Raw genomic sequence first — 20,868 nt, 5'->3', positions numbered from 1 at the left:
GTTGTCAGTTCTCCAGGTGACAATATGCTAGTTTGGGATTGGCATGTATGCTTAAATTGTTAGTTGCGCAGATAAATATGTCAGACAACATAATCTCATAGCAATTTTTTACTTTTTGATTTAGTGGCTATTTCATATGAATTTGTAGGATCTCATTCATACAATTTAGTACAGTTTGCTTATTCCCCAACAGCGGTTGGGTTTAGGCTCGAGGTTGGGTGCCACACCTCCCTTTTAAAATTGTAAATCGTCGTACGACTGAACTCGAATTGGTATGAGTTAGCCACTATACTGACAAAACATAGTTACATTTACTCAAGAGATCAGGCTGAAATATAATTTAAGTGTTTTTACTTAAACAACATTATGTTAATCAAAAAACAAAACAAAATAAGATAATCATTCACTGCTATTGACTAAATTAATAAAGCGATTTTAATAGGAATCAATGTGAAGCTAATACTTACTTTACACTTTATTCTGTTTCTTCCTATAGCTCAAATAGTAGAGCATTGGCTAGCAACTTTTTCCAGGAAAACAAGAACTGAAAACAAGAAATGCAAACAGTAAATATTTTGTAAACTAATAACTTAAACAGAGACAACGCAGTGGCGCAGTAGGTAGTGCTGTCACCTCACAGCAAGAAGGTCACTGGTTCGAGCCTCGGCTGGGTCAGTTGGCATTTCTGTGTGGAGTTTGCATGTTCTCCGGGTGCTCCAGTTTCCCCCACAGTCTAAAGACATCCGGTACAGGTGAATTGGGTAGGCTAAATTGTCCGTAGTATATACAGTGTGACTGAGTGTGTGTGGATGTTTCCCAGATATGGGTTACAACTGGAAGGGCTTCCGCTGCGTAAAACGTGCTGGATAAGTTGGTGGTTCATTCTGCTGTGGCGTGCCCGAATTATAAAAGGGACTAAGCCGAAAAGAAAATTAATGAATGACTTTAGCAGACTAAATAGTTTCATTTATTTGTAATACCGTTTCAAATAACAGCTTGTTTGTTGACATTGCAACTGGTTTTAACAAATAGATAACAGAAATGGGGTCATTGCAGTAAACCAGCAGACAACCTGACAGATAAGACATTTGGGATTTTTTTTTTTCTTGGAGTTTTTAGGATTACAGGTGAACAACTGAAGTCACATGGAAATGTTTTGACAATTATTTTTACTTTTATGAACGTCTTATGACCATTGCTGTCTATAGAAAGTTAGAGAGCTCTAATCTAGAATATCTTTAATTGTGTTTCAAAGATGAATGAAGATCTTAGCATTTAAGAACAACATGAGGGTGAGATATTAATATCAGAGTTTACATTTTTGGGTGAACTTAATCTTTAACACAATTATAGGGTTTCTCCTTATCACAAAGATTTGTCTGAGAAGTCTGTAAATGCCAAAAATGGTATCCGCTTAGTTAATCAACAGAAATCTTACACCTGTCTTTTGTGTTTCAAAATTTATTAACAGATGTATCATTTACATAATAAACATAATTAATCAAGTTTTGTTTTAAGAATCTACAAAATGCACTGTAAAAAATGCAGGGTTCCAAACAATTTATTCTTGTTGTCCCAACACAAATTGATCAAGTTAACTTAATACTTTTAACAAATTTATGTGGATTGAACATAAAAAATTAGGTTGTCCCAATAAAATCTCGTTCAGAATCGTGTTGTTTCAGCTCATTTAACTAAGTAGTTTGAACAAGCAGAAAAGAGATATTTTTTGAGTGTATATATGCAAAACTAATAAAAAAAATATTTTAAAAAAACACTGTTTACAATGTTTTCAACTACTATTAAAAAATAAAAATAAATGATTTATGCATTTTGGCCATTTAATTGCATAACAACCTTTTGTGAGCATGACAATCCCATTAATGTCTTCATTTATGTCCATTTTTTTTCGCCTTAGTCTTTATTTATCAGAGGTCACCACAGTGGAACAAACTGATAACCTATCCCAAAGGAAACCCATGCAAACAAAGGGGGAGAACATGCAAACTCCAGACGAAAATGCCAACTGACCCAGCCAGGGCTCAAACCAGCAACTTTCTTGAGAAACAACAACCACTGAGCCACCGTGCTGCCCTTTGTGTTGATTTCAAAATGGTATTATTGTTTTTTTTTTTTAAATATGACATTGGCATCTACTGGAATAAAACCTTTAAAAAGAAATTATTTAAAAAATAACATTATTATCACGCAAATGTGCCGAAGAATCTCTGTTAAAGGGTTAATTTGACCCTAAAATGTTAATAACCTCATCATTTATTTTCCATGTGCTTTTAAACCTTTAGTTTATGTTGAGTTGAACTTTAAATAGTTGTTTTTCCAATCAATAATATGCAGCTTCGGTAAAGCTGCTTTGAGAATAATTATTGTGAAAATTGCTGTAAATATCAACTTGAATTGTATTCTTTCTTCAGTTTTTTTTTTTTTTTTTTTTTTTAAATTTAATTATGGAAGTCAATGGGCTCCAGCAATGAGCATTCTTCAAAATATTTTATTTTATGTTCTACAGAAGAAACTTAAATTGGTTTTGAACAAATGAATGTTGAGTAAATGATGAGAGTTTTCATTTATGTTATTGAATCCTTAAGCTACTATGGAGAGCTACATACTGTATACCTACCAGTTTGAATTGCATTACTATGAAGCATTTAAAATGACTGTACCCCTTAAAAGAATGTCAAGAATGGATGTGAAGGAATTCTGTGTGCTGTCCTCCTATGGTCCAGCTGTGGGCTGCCCTGCTGTTCTGACAGCCTTCCACGGCTCCTCAGGGATGGACCAACTACTTGCACTGCTGGCTAATTTTACAAAGTTTCGACTCTCCGGCCAACCACACAACTCTAAAATATTCATTAACCCGCTTGACAAAAAGATGAAAAATAAATGACACCCTTTTTTCATGGGCTTCCAGTTTTTCTAAGATTGTTTCATAAAAATTACATGACTGATTCATTTCATGTGAGCACAATCTATAATCGGATGCAGATGAAGACAACCCGAGAGTCTGAGTTTTGGATTGTGTTAGACTGTTACATCTCACATCCCGCCTTCTGAGGTGTATTAACAGTTCAGCCTGACTTCCTGTAAGAATGGTTTTGCAGTTGCAAAAAAGAAGCAACCAATCAACCAATCTCTTTCAATTTTTCTAGAAGGCAGTCATCAGGTTTTACGTATTACAGACCTTGTTTTTCACTCCAACACAAATCAGTTGTACAATGGTGATGAAAATGCAACATAGAGGCATAAAAAGAAAACATATTCGATTTTTTTTTTCAGGAATCCCACATGAAAAGAATAAGAGAATATATGCGCATATGTAAAACCCATATGCAGTGTATATGCACATATATGATCATATATATGCTGTATTTATGTGTATATATACATATACATATGCCACATATAGGCAAAATTGAGGTCAATACATGTGCATATACAGGCCATATTTGTCTCCTATATTGCTTCTTTATATCCACATACTGTTGAAGTCAAAATCATTACCCCCCCCTGTATTAGTCCCCCTGTTCATTTTTTCCCTAATTTGTTTAACAGAGAGAAGATTCTTTCAACTCATTTCTAAACATGATAGTTTTAATAACTCATTTCTAATAACATATATTTTATCTTTGCCATGATGATAGTAAATAATATTTTTCTAGATATTTTTCAAGACACATCTATACAGCTTAAAGTGACATTTAAAGGCTTAACTTGGTCAATTAGGTTAACTAGGCAGGTTAGGGTAGTTAGGCAAGTCACTGTATAATGATGGTTTGTTCTGTAGACAATCGAAAAAAATATATAGCTAATATAAGGGGCTAATAATTTTGACCTTAAATGTTTTTTTAAAAATTAAAAACTATTTTTATTCTAGCCGAAATAAAACAAATAAGATTTTACCCCTGTTTATTAGCAACGTTTATTTTCCCCCCAATTTCCGTTTAACGAAGAAAAGATTTTTTCAACACATTTCTAAACATAATAGTTTGATAATTCATTTCTAATAACTGACTTCTTTTATGTTTGCCATGATGACAGTAACTAATGTTTTACTAGATATTTTTCAAGACACTTATATGCAGCTTAAATTGACATTTAAAGGCTTAATTGGGTTAACTAAGTAGGTAAGGATAATTAGGCAAGTTATTGTATAAGAATGGTTTGTTCTGTAGACTATTTGAAAAAATATATGGCTTAAAGGGGCAAATAATTTTTACCCTAAAATGGTTTTTGAAAATTAAAAACTGCTTTTATTCTATAGCCAAAATAAAACAAATAAGACTTTCTACAGAAGAAATACTATTATCAGACATACTGTGAAAATGTCCTTGCTCTGTTTATCATTTGAGAAATATGTAAAGAAAAAATGTGCAAAGGGGGGCTAATAATTCTGACTTCAATTGTACAGTATGTGCATATATGCACACCCACACGCGCGTGTGTGTGTGTGTGGGCGTGCAAGGAAAACGGTCAATTTTGTCACATATTTTAAAAACTATATTAAAATATATGTTAATATAGATTATGTCTGTGTAGGATGCCACTCAGATAAAATGACAGAATTTAAAACTGGCCAATAGTGAAACCAAAACAGCTAAATTCAGACCTACATCGTTTTGAGCTTTACCAAAGATTGATATTTTGTAATCTGACCAAAACCGTTTATATTAAAATTAATTCATTGCTTTCCGATTTGGCCTGGCTGAGTTTCCTCACCACTGGACCAGCAACTTTTATTCCTCATGCCATCTGCGGCCACTCAATTACAGCTCCACAGTGCTGCCCTCCATCAAGCCACAGTTGTACTCTGCTTTTTTTCTATAATGCATCATTTCAGTGAGGGTCCCTTTAAGATCTGGAACTCACCTGATTTCCATTCATCTTTGAGCTGGACCATAATGTCTATTACAAACCGATTTATTTTTAATAGATTCTGGTTTTAAAGGGAAAAGGCTAAAAATTGACTGAAAATACTTTTGATGGACACAAGAGGCTTTAAGTGGCCCTATTTAACTAACAAAATTAATTTAAATTAAAATTTAATTAAAATTAACAAATCATCCTGTTCATCTTTAAAACCTCCTTCAGGGTACAGAACATTCCTCTGGTTAATCTCTTTAAGTAACCTTAAAGTTTCAGCCAAAATAAAAATCAGTAATCATTTCCTCACCCTTCACTTTTTTTCAAATCTGTTTGACCTGTTTTCTTGCTTTAGAAAAAAAGTCTAACACAAAAGAAATATTTTTGAAGAAAACTAACCACTGACCCCCACAGAATTAGTTTTTACAACTAACTATAGAATTAGTCAAGTTACAGGCTTTCTTCAAAATATCTTCAAAAATAATTCAAAATAATAATAAAAACCACTTATCTGAGAAAATGAGGATGAGAAAATAGTGAGTAAATTTTTATTTTGGGTGAACTATCCCTTTAATGTCTGCTATGAACCAATTTGTTTCTAAACATTTTTTCATGTTCTAAAAAAAAATCTTTAAATAAAAAAAAAATAATTAAAAAAAAGTGTTGGAGACTACAGGCACTGAAAGAAAAAAAAATCTTTCCTTGAGGAGGATGAAGTGTTCATCTTTTTAACACCCTCCAAGGCACAAAAGTATTCCTCTGGTTAACCAGATGTGGTCCGAGACCGCACTGGCTTAGCAACAGGAAGAGCACTGCAAGAGTTGATCTGTGGGCAGCTTTTATCATGAGACCAGAATGCCTGCAGTGTTGCCTAACTTCCCCTCTAAATCCATTCACCAAGACAGAACACAATGGGAGAGCTGGCCTAAGGTGTCTAACACTCCATCTCTACAGGAGCGAGAGCAGGTGAACATGAAGAGCTGTTGATTTCATTCTGTACACACAGAAAGCAGGGCCAGCTGAACATTGTAGTAGCTGACAGTTCCCCTTTGGATAAGTGCATTCAGAAGGAAACAACAGACTCAAGACCCCATGTTCCCTTTTAGTGCAAACTTGGCACATTTCCTCTATATTACAGGGAAAACAGTTGCAGCTCCACTAAGTGATGCAACTATTTTCAGGAAGGCAAAAGTGCGGTATGCTAATTTTGAGGCAATAAATACAGTAAAAGCTGTTTCACTAAATCTAGAATGCTTTTTTGAGTCACCATTCTGGATATAAGAATATATATATATATATATATATATATATATATATATATATATATATATATATATATATATATATATATATATATATATACATTCTGGATATAAGAATATATATATATATATATATATATATATATATATATATATATATATATATATATATATATATATATATATATATATATATATAAAGAGAGAGAGAGAGAGAGAGAGAGAGAAAGAGAGAGAGAGAGAGAGAAAATTACTTAAAATTGTCTTTTTATAATTTATATTTTTGTTAAAATAAAACATGATAAATGCCTGAATACAATTTATATTCATTCATTCCTTTATTCATTCATTTTTGGCTTAGTCCCTTTATTAATCAGAGGTCGCCACAGCGGAATAAACAGCCAACTTATTTAGCATATGTTTTATATAGCGGATGCCCTTCCAGCTGCAACCCATTACTGAGAAACAACCATACACTCTCATTCACATACATACACTATGGACAATTTGGCTTACCCAATAGCACATGTCTTTGGACTTGTGCTGGAGGAACCCAAAGGAAACCCACGCTAACATAAAGAGAACATGCAAACAGAAATGCCAACTGACCCAACTGTCGCTCGAACCAGCAACCTTCTTGCTTTGAGGCGATCGTGCTACCTACTGCACCACCGTGATGCCCCAATCATTTAATTTGATGCCATGTTTAAATTAATTTTAGATAATGTTCTAACTTCAGAAGAGGCCATTCTGATTTCCAAATCACAACAAATGAAAACATTTGCTACTCAGACCAGACTATGAGATTAGAAGCTCTCTGAAAAGAAAGTTTATGCCAAAAACATGACAAAAAGCGAAGACAAATCAATCATTTATTTAAGGAAATAAACATCACAATCATACTAACATCAACTCCATTACTATAATCAGCACATGTGCTTAACGGCCACAACCAAAAGTCTTGTTCCACTCTTCATACAGCTCCAGATCTTTAGAAGAGACACTGGGCCGCACTGTTTTGAGAGCCTCCTGAAAGTCACTGTACAGTATAGGCCGAACCTGTTCTGCCATGATGGTTGCAATGTCACTAAGACTGATACTTCGGATGGGGCCAAGAGCTGCTTCGCGGCATAGCTGCGTCATGTCGGCCCCTGAAAACCCCTCTGTGCCCTGCACCACTTTCTCCATCTCATCGACTCCCAGCTGGCTTTTTTCATGGGACATGAGGTTAGTCACTATCTGCCTGCGAGCCTCAGCCTCTGGGAGAGGAATGTAGAGCCTCTTGGCTAAACGACGACGTGCTGCCTCATCAATTTCTTGTGGCCGGTTGGTGGCACCCACTACAAGAATACGATCTTCTGCTGAGGTGGCGGCTCCATCCAGCTGGACAAGAAACTCTGTTTTAATTCGACGAGAAGAGTCATGCTCTCCATCTGTGCGTTGTGAAAGAAGAGAATCAATCTCATCAATGAAGATAACTGCAGGTTGATGGCACCGAGCGATGGCAAAAAGTGCTCGGACCATCTTTTCACCTTCCCCGACCCATTTTGAAGTGAGCGAGGAAGCACTGATGCTAAAGAAAGTAGCTCCTGATTGGCACGCTATACACTTGCCTATGAGGGTTTTACCAGTGCCTGGAGGCCCGAATAGAAGGATGCCTTTAGGTGGACCTCTAAGGCCAGTGAAGATATCAGGCCTCAACATAGGCCACACTACAATCTCTTTGATTGTAGCTTTGGCAAACTCCAGGCCAGCAATATCATCCCAAGCTACCGGAGGGCCATGGTCCATGATTTCACTCATGATAAGTTCAATGATCTTTGGCTCAAAGTTCTTTAAACGCTCATCAACGGGTTGCATATCTTTTGGTGTGTTGTCCTTCAAATCTTCCTCTTGCCTTGGCATAGGAGAGATAAATTTAGAGGACGCGCCCCGAGAACGATTTGCCCCAAGGCACTTTTTAGTGATTGTAAAAACATTGCCTGGAGAACCTCGTTGGCCCTGATGGGAATGCTTTTTTTGCTGGTCAACGATGAACTGCTCTCTTGCAGATCTAAAATTAGTGCTAATACCTTCCTCTCCTCTCAGTCCCCTCCCTCGCAGTTCCTGCTCGCCTTGTGATGGGAATGAGCTTCTGCTGCTTTCAGTTCCTGAGCCGTAGAAGTTCTTCCTCTTGGAGGGGTTTGTGGAGGAAAAGAACACAGGCTGATTGTGCACATTGGATCTACTTGTGCAAGCTACATTAGACTGAGGCACAACAGCATTGCCTGTGGAACCGAAATTATTATGGCCAAATATTGTAGATCCTGTTAGACCTTTTGGAGTATTTTGTGCTAGGGAAAAACGCGGAGGGGCTACTTCGAGTCCCCCAGATCCACTAATTGGGTTAATGTCCCCCCTTGCCATTTCCGCTGTGGGTAAAGGCACAGAGTGCCCGTGAGCCAGAGGCTCTTGCTTTAATCCGGAGGGAGGACCAGAGAGAGAACTGCCTTTCTCTCCACCCCCACTAACCTCACCACCGACAGAGATGTTAACATCTGCTGGATCTACAGGGAGAGCGCATCCATCTGACCTGGCCTGTATCATCTTCTGCACGCACGACAAGTTGAACACATTCTCGAGTGTTAGGGACGATTCCCATTTGTCGCTATGGTTCTTTTGATTGCGGGCCAGGTGCAGGGCAGTCTCTGCGTAGTTGTTTAGTCCTTTGTATGGGTCGTCTGAGTCAAGGACTGCGGCATAGCGCTCGGTGTAGGTCCTGAGCAGGCTGGCAGCTCCGGCCGGAGAGAGCTCAGCATTCGCCCATGCATACTGAATGGACAAGATGTGTGCCCGATAAGCATCGGCCGTCTGTTCAGGTGTACAGGAGCCAGACGAAATGTCAAAGGACCTCCTCTGCCACTCGTCCAGGTGTGCTCTGCTCATGCCTGGCCTGCTCCAGCCTGCATAAGAAGTGGACACAGGATAAATTAATAATGTATAAAAGTAAAGAAGTATCACACAACAATAGCATGGACAGACTTCTAGAAGTAAATGATAAAGCAAATATTCATGACTTTTCACATTCATTTGAGGGTAAATAAAATTTAGCAAAAACTTTATCTATTTCAATTTGAATGTTGTGGCTATAATGTTTTCTAAAGCGTTTCTGTTAAGGGCATAAGGTTTTCACAGTTGTTTTGATAAATTTAATAGATTCATCTGAAAATTTGTCAAACTTTCATCGAACGGACTTAAAACTCAGCCCTATTTACAACATAACTCAAAATTATCTGTCACATATTTTACTAAATAAAATAATATGTACTAAATATCAGTCTGTTACAAGACTGCACAATATATTGTTTCAACATAAGTGTCACATTAGCCCCTTTCACACATACAGACCTTTCCGGAAAATTACAGGCAATTTTCCGGAAAGGTTGTATGTGTGAACAGGTCCTTTTTGAAAATACCGGTAAATTCGTTCTGGCTATTTTCCGGAAAGAGAAGTTGTAACATTACCGGCAATTTGCCGGAATGCTGCGCTGTGTGAATGCAGAAGGAAGATTCCCGTAATAAGCGCGTGCACGTCTAGAACGTGCTGACGTGAGACGTCTGCTTTAGCCAATCACAACAGTCAGACGCATTTACGTCCGCGCGGTTTGTGAGGATAAAAGCCTTTGAATATTTTTCCAGACACATTTAGCTGCTAGAAGTTAGTCAGGTCACGTTTATATGTTCTTCTTAATGCCAACTGTGTAAATAATCATCGATGAGATGCTTATGATAAGCCGTTGTTTGTTTACCTTCAAGCTTTGCGTGCGCCTATGAGCGCCTGCACACGCACATATTATGAACATCTCGACATGCGAAAGTGATCCTGCGAAAGTTGTTCACAATATTGATCATCCACAGAGTTTGTAATTTAGTCAAATGTTTACAAATACAAGCGCAGCCGTTTAAAGCTCATTTGTGGTGAATGATGTCAGAATTTACCGGTATTTTGGAATGGATGTGTGAATGCTCTTTTCCGGAAAATTTCCGTAACGTCCTCGCCTGTGTGAACATACCGGTAAATATACAGGTAAAGTCGTTCCGGAAATTTTCCAGAAATTTACCGGTATCACTGTGTGAAAGGGGCTAATGTGTGCATCTGCAATAATCACATCGCAGTAAGGCTCATCATTGACATTCATGTGATTTGAGGATTAATTACAAAGTTAAACCATAACAGAATGAAAAGGTTTGGTAAAGTGACGATTAAAAAATAGAGGCCTGTTAAATCTTTCCAAATGTGGTGCTTATATAGAAAAACTCAACCTAGTGTTCAAGTGATAAACATACAGTTGAAACCAAAAATTTACATTCACTCTAAAAAAGGAACATAACCATTTTTTGTTTGTTTGTTTGTTTGTTTGTTTGTTAAATGTCTGATGATAAATCATACTAAACGTTTACTATTTTAGGTCCGTTAGGATTTCCTAATTGATTTACATTTGCTAAATGCCAGAATAATAATTTCTAGATTTTTTATTAATTTCTAGACAGTCAAAAATGTACACACATTTCCTAGGTATTTTTTTAGCTTTGCTTTTAAACTGTGTAACTTTGGTCAAATGTTTTTGGTATCCTTCCACAAGCTTCTCACAATAGTTTGAAGGACTTTTGGCCCATTCCTCCGGACAGAAATTGAGTCAGATTTGTAGGCTGTCTTGCTCGCAAAAGCTTTTTCAACTATCCCCACAAATTTTCTATAGTATTGAGATCAGGGTTTTGTGATGGCCACTCCAAAACATTCACTCTGTTGTCTTTAAAGCACATTTCAACTAATTCAGCAGTATGCTTAGGGTCATGGTCTATTCGGAAGACCCATTTGTGGCCAAGTTTTAATTTCCTGGCTGATGTCTTGGGATGTTGCTTCAGTATTTCTACATAATGTTCTTTCTTTATAATGCCATCTATGCTGTGAAGAGGATCAGTCCCTCTTGCAACAAAACAGCCCCAAAACATGATGCTGCCGCCCCCATACTTCACAGTTAGGATGGTGTTCCTAGGCTTGCAAGCTTTCCCCTTTGTCCTCCAAATGCAAGATCTTATTCATTGTATCATTTGTCACTTAATGACTTTCAGTGCTCAGCCGTAAAGAGCGTGAACAAATCACTTGCGTGATGACGTACATCACAGACATGCTGCTGTGCTGCCGTGCTGCCAGCGCTCAGCAGTTCGCTCCGTCGCAGTCTTGCAGAAACTTTAGCTACAAAATGAGTGCCCTGAATACAGATGTGTATGAACAAGCTTCCACAATTAAGAATGCAGACAAATTAGTTGATGAGAGAGGAAGAACTAATGCAATGGTTTGAAAGTGGTTCGGCTTTTTAAGTTCCAATAAACTTGTAGTTTCGGTGCTCTGCAAAATGTGCGGGAGAGTGCCGACTAGCATCGAGGACACTTCAAATCTGTTCCATCCTATAGAACAGTGGTCGGGAACCTATGGCAAAACCCACCATGCAGCTTTTGCGGCAAAGTACAAGCTGAGCGAAAGCTGAAAGAAGGCGTGAGAAGCTCCAGCATGAACTGCAAACCTTTCAAAAATGGTGAATAAGTCGTGTATGCTAAGTATGGCAAATAAACTGCTCGCGGCAGTGCTGGATCTTGCTCCGGCAAATGTCAGATATTCGTGTTTTGCTTAACTTGTGCATGGTGAATACCTGAATGTGTGTTTATGTGGTAGAGAGACTGTGAATGAGTCCGAGTGAAAAACATCAGCAAAGCTGTGTGAAATGTTGCCAGATGTTGCTGACTGATTCCAGCCCAAAAACTATACAAAACCCGCCGAAAATCAAAACTGCCCAATTGGACGGGAAACCGCAAAATCTGGCAACAATGGTGAAGTGCATCGTGTACGCGCGCACACAAATGTAGTCACTTTTGTCTAATCAGCTTTCTTACATTTACAATCACTCTCATTGATTGGTGATTATTGTTTCGTGCGTAGTGAGCAGACATAGTAACATAGTGGCCTACTATGTATTTTCAAAAATGCTAGAGGCAATCAAGCATACATGAACATATTTTTTTTAAACCAGAGTAAATCGGATAATGAGCCTCATCAAGAGAAGATGAAACTGCACCCTCTGTGTAGTATTTACATCTTGGCTTATCAACACATGCATATAGTATATAAAATACTCGCATATAAACCTATAATATGTTTAAACATGTATGAAACTTGCGCATATACATATAAACTTGATGCATGCATACACCCACATATATAAACTTGATTCTTGCATACACCCAAATTAACACTCACACACATAAACTCGCTGCATGCTAGTATAGCACTCGAGCAAACTTACAAAACAAAATTCATAAACATTTTTATTAGGAATCTGGTTACTGCAAACTGATGAAATAGAAATAATCTGATTAATAGATGTATTAATTCTGTTAAATAATGAAATTAGTGTAACTTAATGTTAAATAAGTGTGTTATATAAAATAATATAAAATATTAGTCTATATAAATAGACTATATATAATATACAAGAACGATTTTATGTTAAACCTTTTAATTTAATTAGGTAATTATATACACAAATATAAAAAGACAAATATAACCCTTAAAGGATGTTCAAGATGAAAAGCAACCAGAACTATGAATATACTCATCTGTTTGTAAAGGCTAAATACAAATATAAAGTGAACATTAATTTTTTTTGTACTTTTTTATTTTTTAAAAAAGTTATAAGAGCCTGGAGTTATTATAGACTTTGCAAATTCAGTTTGCAGACATTTGTAGGTACAGACATCTATTGTGTGCATTCTCTGCAGTTTTTCCCTGGCTTTTTAAATTTCCAATTATCCAAATCGATATTGGAATTATATCTTTTAACCGAAATTAAGAAATATATTGCGATATAAATTTTTGCCATATCATCCAGCCCTACTGGTCTTTATGGTCAAACAGTTCAATCTTAGGCCCAATCCCAATTCTACCCCTTAGCCCTTCCCCTTACTCCTACCCCTCGTTTTGCGGGTGCAGGCCAAGGGGTAGTGGTGTCCCAATTCTTTTTAGCTGGAAGGCGTAGGGCTAACGGAAAGGGGTGAATAGTCCCAGAATACACATGCCACAGTGAATTTCCCAGAATACACCTGCCACAAAGGCAGTATTGCTGAACCCGGAAGTAATGAGATCCACAAATTTGTATTTTTTGATATTATTACGAATTTTCACAACAAACAAACATGTGTTTTAACATATTCACAACCGTGTTTGTGTTTTACCGTCATGCCTTAAAAAAAAAAAAACGCTAAATTTCGCAATCTATAATCCCTATTAATAACTCCTGTACAGCAGTCCCACAGTATTCTGACACTCGAAGACTTTGTCAGTAATGTCTAGTGGCTGGGAATGAGCTTTTTACAGTGTCTGCTATGATGTTAATGTTGTTTTTGGTGTGTTTACATTGATGAATATGGCCACTGTGTACATACACAGTACAGTTACGATCTTATTGCCACATTAGATCGTTATGATAACATACTATACGCCTTTAGTGATTTCCTTAAGATAAATACCAATAAAAAACACAACTGGAATAACTACAGCAGTCGCGATTATCTGATCTCATATGAAGCATCAGATCGCGAGGACATATGATGACGTGTGCAGGTGGTGTAGTGCTGTCCCACTTCTTAGGGGTAAATTTTGCAGCCCTTCCCCTTAACCCTCGGTTGTAAGGGCCAAAGGAAAGGGGAAGGGGTAGGGGTACAAAAGAAAAATTGGGATAGGGCCTTAGGTTCCATCAGACCACAGGACATGTCTTCAAAAACTATTATTTTTCCCGGTGTAATTTTGCAAATTGTAGTCTGGCTTTTTTGTTGATTCTGGCTTGTTGATTTTCCCATGTTGTCACACAAGGAAGCAGTGTGTTTGAGGTTTTCCTTAAATACTATTTTACAGTTGTGCCTCCAATTAACTTTAATGTTGTCAATTAGCCAATCAGAAACTTCCAAAACCTTGATACCATCATCTGAGCTTTTTCAGAGGCATAATACTCTTATTGTATGTAAACTTGACTTTAAAAAAGTTATAACAATTTCTCAAAAATATCTCTCTCATTATTCTGCAATTAAGTATGCATAACAAAAACAAATTTGATAATCCTAACTTACCAAAAACAAAAAAGTTTAGTCACATTAACATCTGACTTCTTTTAAATGGTTATGTGCCTTTTTATACAGTGTATGTAAACTTCTGGTTTCAACTGTAACTAGATATTAAAGTTTGAGAACAAACTTTATGGTGGCTTGAAAAGCCGAGTATGAAAGTTTGAAGTGGTTTTAAAGTGTAAAAAGCATGTTACTAGTATGATTCTAGCTTGAATTAGCATGTTACTAGCATGAATTAGCATGTTATTAGTATGATTCTAGCATGAATTAGCATGTTGTTAGCATGAATTAGCATGAATTAACATGTTACTAGCATGATTTTTACATGAATTGGCATGTTGCTAGCATGATTCTAACATGAATTAGCATGGTACTAAAATGATTCTAGCATGAATTAGCATGTTGTTAGCATGATTCTAGCATAAATTAGCATGATTCTAGCATGAATTAGCATGTTGTTAGCATGATTTTAAAATTAATTAGCAAGTTATTAGCATGACTCTAGCATGAATTAGCATGTTGCTAGCATGATTCTAGCATGAATTAGCATGTTGCTAGCATGATACTAGCATGAATTAGCATGATTCTAGCATGAATTAACATGTTACTAGCATGATTCTAGCATGAATTAGCATGTTGTTAGCACGAATCTAGCATATTAAATTAACATGATTCTAGCATGAATTAACATGTTGTTAGCATGATTCTAGCATGAATTAGCATGTTGCTAGTATGATTCTAGCATAAATTAGCTTGTTGTTAGCATGATTCTAGCATGATATAGCATGTTGTTAGCATGATTCAAGCATAGAGTAGCATGTTACTAGCATGAATTAGCATGTTGTTAGCATGATTCTAGCATAAAGTAGCATGTTACTAGCATGAATTAGCATTTTGTTAGCATGTTTATAGCATGAATTAATGTGTGCTAGCATGACAAGCATGTCATTAGCATGTTTCTAGCAAGATTAGCATGTCAGTAGCATGTTAAAACTACTAGCATGTGTTAGAACAGCTAGTCATAGTTTATAAAACAGTTGCTAGGGTGTTGTAAATGGTTGCTGAGGAGTGGCTAGTAAGTCCCCTGCTGAAAAATCCAGCTTAAACCAGCCTAGGCTGGTTGGCTGGTTTTAGCTGGTCGACCAGCCTGGTTTTAGAGGGGTTTTGACCATTTCCAGGCTGGTTTCCAGCCATCTTAGCTGTTCAGGCTGGAAAATGACCAGCCAAATCCAGCCTAAACCAGCTTGACCAGCCTGGTTTAAGCTGGATATAGCTGGTTTTGGCTGGACTCCCAGCTTGGCTAGGCTGGTCAAGCTGGTTTTAGCTGGTCATCCCCCAGCCTGACCAGCTAAGACCAGGCTCAAAATGTCTGGAAACCAGCCTGGAAGTAGCCAAAACCCCTCTAAAACCAGGCTGGTCGACCAGCTAAAACCAGCCAACCAGCTTAGGCTGGTTTAAGCTGGATTTTTCAGCAGGGTCTAAAGGTCATCAGTGATTGGCTGCTGGCTAGACGGAGTTGAATGAGGCCTGACTAGTCTGTAGGACAGTCTGATACAAAGTTATATGAGCTCACAAAAGTTGATCCAATGTTAAGTCAATGGTAGTCTTTTACAAAAGAAGTCTATGGACAGTTGCTAGGGTGCCATAAGTGGTTGCTAGGGAGTGGCTAGTAAGTTAAAAGGTCATCAGTTATTGGCAGCTGGCTAGACTGAGTTAAATGAGCCCAGTTAGAAGTCTGTAGGACAGTCTGATGCAGAGTTATGAGCTCACAAAGTTTGACCCAATGTTAAGTCAATGGGACTTTTGGGAATTTTCCGGGTCGTTTTTCGGAAAACCGGAAGTGGGATCAGTTAGAAAAGATATAAGCTGCTTCCCAAATCGACACTTATGCACTATTCTACGCCATTTTGAAGTATAAATAGTGTAAGTAGTGCGTTCACACTGAAAACTCTAAAATAATAAGTGTACTTTAATTACCCGGATGATGCACTCATTCAGCCGCTAAAATGAAGTGTGTAACAATGGACACTTCACGCACTCAACGACCGCAGGTTTGCTTACGTAGCGGAAGGGGCGGAGCTATCGGACACACATGTTGGATAACTTTATTTATTTTGGATGGTGAAAGCAAAATTCTCATACGAGACTGATTATAGCGCCTCACGATGGTGAATGCAGTTATACTCACGGCAGGTAATATTTGATAATTCGGTCGTTTATTTCACTTATTTGGTAACCGTCAAACGTCATTAGGGAAACGGTTTGAATTTCCGCTTAGTAAAAAACCATTAGTGTGCCATTTGGGACGACACTACATACATATCTGCTTCTTAACTGTGACGTCACGCGGAGCGGCTTCAGGGTCCAAGCTCTCTATTCAACTGAAAGGGGAGATTCATGAAATGGTAATAATAAACGTTTACAAAGCGATTTAATACTTTCGAAAGTCACGATCGCAATATATATGTCCATGCCTAATATCCGATGGCCAGAAAGTGATTCATTGTTTTATAAATTGTTAAAATTTTGGTATCTGTTATGCAGCAAGCCCAGAGATTGTTGTGTACACTATGACTTTATGTAAAATTAACTTTAATGAGTGATAGGAATAAAATGCGATCATAAACAAATGATTTCTCCACTCAAATGAATGGCGGCTTGGACCCGGAAACAGTATACATACTTCACAAACACGTCACCACTTAACAAGCGGATACTATCCTGTTGAGTGTGTGAGTGTGTAAGTGCATAAGTACATAGTGCATGAGTGCATAGTGTGCCATTTGGGACGCAGCTATAGTAACCAGAGTCAGAACAGTTTGAAGGTTTGACAAAAATTTGAAGTATGTAGCTTGAAAGGGTTAGGAGGAGATACACTTCAAAATTAGTCTCAGAAGAAGAAGAAGTTTAAGTGAGATAACAGTATGTTGGCTTTTCAAGACACCATAATGAAAACCATAGCTTGGATTGTAAGGGCTCAGGATTTCAGAAAGTGCAAAAAATATTTTGCACTCCCAAGAGTCTGGACGCAACTAATGAAGTAGCTTTTGACATATTAAAAGGTAAACAGAAATCAAATTCAAAGATATATTTGATTTGTTGATCTGTTCATTGTTTTAATGACTAAAACTCCTGAATGACAGTTGACTAAGAAGAATTTATGAAACAGAAACGTTAACGTTACGTTACACCCGAATGTCCCCCGTCTCATCAATCAGATCAAATGTGGTGTATAAGGACATTACGAATAATATCTCCAGGGTATCAACACATTTTATGGAATGTCTTCAGAAAGACAAGACAGTAGCTTAAACTCATAACATGAGCTGAAAGCATAAACAAAGCGATCAAACGAAAAACGACTTACGTTTTCATTTACTTTTGGTTGAGGAAAATAGCAACATACCTCTGGGTTAAACGTATTTCTCGTGTAAATGATGGACACGAAACAAAACAACCATAAAGTTGACTAAAGCTCCCGCCTCCAGCCTCTACGGCGCGCGCGAACAACTTCCGGCTGATCTGTAAAAAGATCGCGTGCGCCATCGCCTGACGAAAAACAATCACTGCGTGCAGTAATGTGATTTTTTAGCGTTCTGTTTAAACATACGACAATAGCTTCGTGAAGTAATACTTCCATTTAAAAGAATTCATGGTTAGAATGTGAAATATTTTAGGGAAAATATATTACAAAACTGAATATTAGTGTAATATGATGTCTTTTTTTCAAAGAAAACACAATAGAGAAAATATGGTTAGTAGCAGATTTCAACACAAGATAAAACCTTTTTCATTTATTTCATTTTCTTGTCAGCTTAGTCCCTTTATTAATTCGGGGTCGCCACAGCGGAATGAACCGCCAACTTATCCAGCAAGTTTTTATGCAGCGGATGCCCTTCCAGGCGCAACCTATCTCTGGGAAACATCCACACACAAAGGACAATTTAGCTTACCCAAGTCACCTGTACGGCATGTCTTTGGACTGTGGGGGAAACCGGAGCACCCTGAGGAAACCCACGCGAAGGTAGGGAGAACATGCAAACTCCACACAGAAACGCCAACTGAGCTGAGCTTCGAACCAGCAACCCAGCGACCTTCTTGCTGTGAGGCGACAGCACTACCTACTGCACCACTGCCTCGCCTATAAACCTTTTTTATTTATGTATTTTATTTTATTTTTATTAATGTCAGGGTAACAATAACAGCATCATACAAATTTGTTGTGTAGATTGTACATGATGAGTACAAATTTGTTGTGTAGATTGTACATCTCTGAGTACAATGATTTTAGACCGGTGGCATTAACATCTGTTATCATGAAATGTTTTGTGTCCATTGTAAAATCAGAAGTTGCTAGTAATTTAGATCCTCTACAGTTCACCTACAGGTATGGCAGAGGTACTGAAGATGCAGTTAATAGTATTTCGCACTTAATTCTTAAGCACTTAGACAATCCTAAAGCTTATGCTCGACTGCTTTTTATTGATTTTAGTTCCGCTTTTAATACGATCCAACCACATTTATTAATTGAAAAGATGGAACAGCTGAATATAAACCCATTCATATGCAAATGGTATTTCTCATTTTTAACAAACAGAACTCAGGTTGTTAAGGTTAAAAACATCTGTTCAGAGGAAAAGAACAGTAGTACTGGGGTTTCACAAGGCTGTGTCAGTTCGCCTATTCTTTTTACACTTTTTACAAATGAATGTATAAGTAAGCATTCACAGAATTTTATTTTTTAAATACTCTGATGACACAGCCATTTTAAGTTTACGATATGAGAAGGATGATATTGGGGTTATCTATCAGTCAGAAATTAGTCAATTCATTGATTGGTGTGATAGAAATAAGCTAAAAATAAATACTAAGAAAACAGAAGAGATGGTATTTGACCCTAAGTGCATAGGTGACCATCGTCAAGTGGTTGTAGCTACATGATGATCCTATTACTCAGTCAGATACCTATAAGTACTTGGGCATTCATATCGACAGTTCTTTCACATGGAAAACACATATTGATTGGATTTGTTCTCGTTTACATCAGAGATTGTATTTTTTACGGAGGTTGCGTCTTTTTGGAGTCAACAAGAAGTTCATGATGCTGTTTTATAAAGCAGTTCTTGAAAGCATTGTCAGGTATGGCATTACAGTGTGGTTTGGCAACCTATCTGTTCAGTGTAAATCTAAACTGATGCATCTCTTAAAGACAGCATGGAAAATTGTCAGGCACAACGAATATTTTAATCCTCAAGTTTTATATGAGAACTGTGTCCTCAATCAGGTGGATAGGATTGTAAAGGATCCAACTCATTTTTTGTTTCCCCAGTACGAACTGCTTCCCTCTGGTAGAAGATATAGAGTCCCAAAGTGTAGGTTAAACCGTTATAAGAAATCCTTTGTACCTGTGTCAGTGGGCTTACTTAATAAGAGTATATCTTAATTAGCACCATAAATGTTGTAATTGTTGTATTTTCTATTGTTTTTATTGCTTGTTTTAGTGAGTGTCTGCAGCAATATGGCGATGCCCAAAACAAATCTCCTGTCAAGGACAATAAAGTTTTACTACTACTACTACTACTACATGAGTTTTACAGAGAAGTAAAGCATCAAAATAAGCACATACAAGAGAAAAAACGACAAATAATATAAAATCATGTACAATCAAGGACAATAAGTAAACAGTTCTAATAGCTTTAAGATTTTTAGCTCTAATGTACTGTTGAAGTTCCTTTTCAAAAACAATAAAACAATGTACATTGAGAGAATTTACAGCGATGTATATGGCATTTTGCAAGAATTAAAATTAGATTAATAATAAAATATTCCTTACTTTTATCATCAGTGGTATTGACCCAACAGGATACCCTTAAAAGAAAACAAGAATCCCGGTAGTACATTGCGATGAATAACCAAAGAAATTTAATCCAAAAGCATTGTATTTAAGGGCAATGCAAAAAAATTGATCAACAGTTTCACTGGGAATATTTCAGATATTAAAGACTTGAATCTTTTCAAGAATGTCTTAGCTAGGTAAAATCTGTGTAACAGTTTTGATGAAATTTCTCAAATTTTGTTAGTTATTATATATTTTACAGACAAATACCAAACTTTTTCCCATTGAATCTGGTCATATATTTGCATCAAAAAAAAAAAAAAAAAACGTCACATTGTTACAATTTTTTTTTGAAAGACAGACCTGATTTTGTAATTACGTGAGGAAAGTTGTGATAAAAGCATTTTTTCCCACTGAGGTTTCCAAGGGGTGCAATGGCACAGTCAAAACACTGGAAGCTCCACCATAACCTCTAAAAAGCATTAAAACACTTTTAAGAATTGCATCCTCTACAATGGAAAATTATTTTGGAGTTACTGGGAAAACAAACTTGCATAAAAACTCTTTATAATTTAAGAGAAGACCTTCTTAATTAAATAACTCTTAATAAAGAGTTCTTCTTAATAAAATCAGTAGAAAAGAGAGACCTTCCAGTTTTGAAAAAAGTAATTGTGGAGAAAATTTCAAGTTGAGTTTGGTTTAATTATAAATTGCCTAAGCCAGTTAACTGTGAAA

At 36.9% G+C, this 20,868-nt stretch overlaps 1 protein-coding gene across 3 annotated transcripts; it reads right to left on the bottom strand.

The window, feature by feature from the left end:
* Positions 1-6,995: 6,995 nt before the first annotated feature.
* fignl1 (fidgetin-like 1) lies at positions 6,996-17,792 on the bottom strand. Of its 3 annotated transcripts, none has more exons than XM_005156684.6 (2): positions 17,665-17,792; positions 6,996-9,082 (listed from the first exon to the last, which is right to left on the bottom strand). In XM_005156684.6, exon 2 carries the CDS (start codon positions 9,063-9,065, stop codon positions 7,080-7,082), a length of 1,986 nt encoding a protein of 661 aa, XP_005156741.1. In that variant the 5' UTR covers positions 9,066-9,082; positions 17,665-17,792; the 3' UTR covers positions 6,996-7,079.
* Positions 17,793-20,868: the final 3,076 nt, after the last annotated feature.

The sequence above is a fragment of the Danio rerio genome, chromosome 13, assembly GCF_049306965.1.
Source record: "Danio rerio strain Tuebingen ecotype United States chromosome 13, GRCz12tu, whole genome shotgun sequence".
Lineage (NCBI taxonomy): Eukaryota > Metazoa > Chordata > Actinopteri > Cypriniformes > Danionidae > Danio > Danio rerio.
This window is presented reverse-complemented; position numbering and strand designations above follow the sequence as displayed.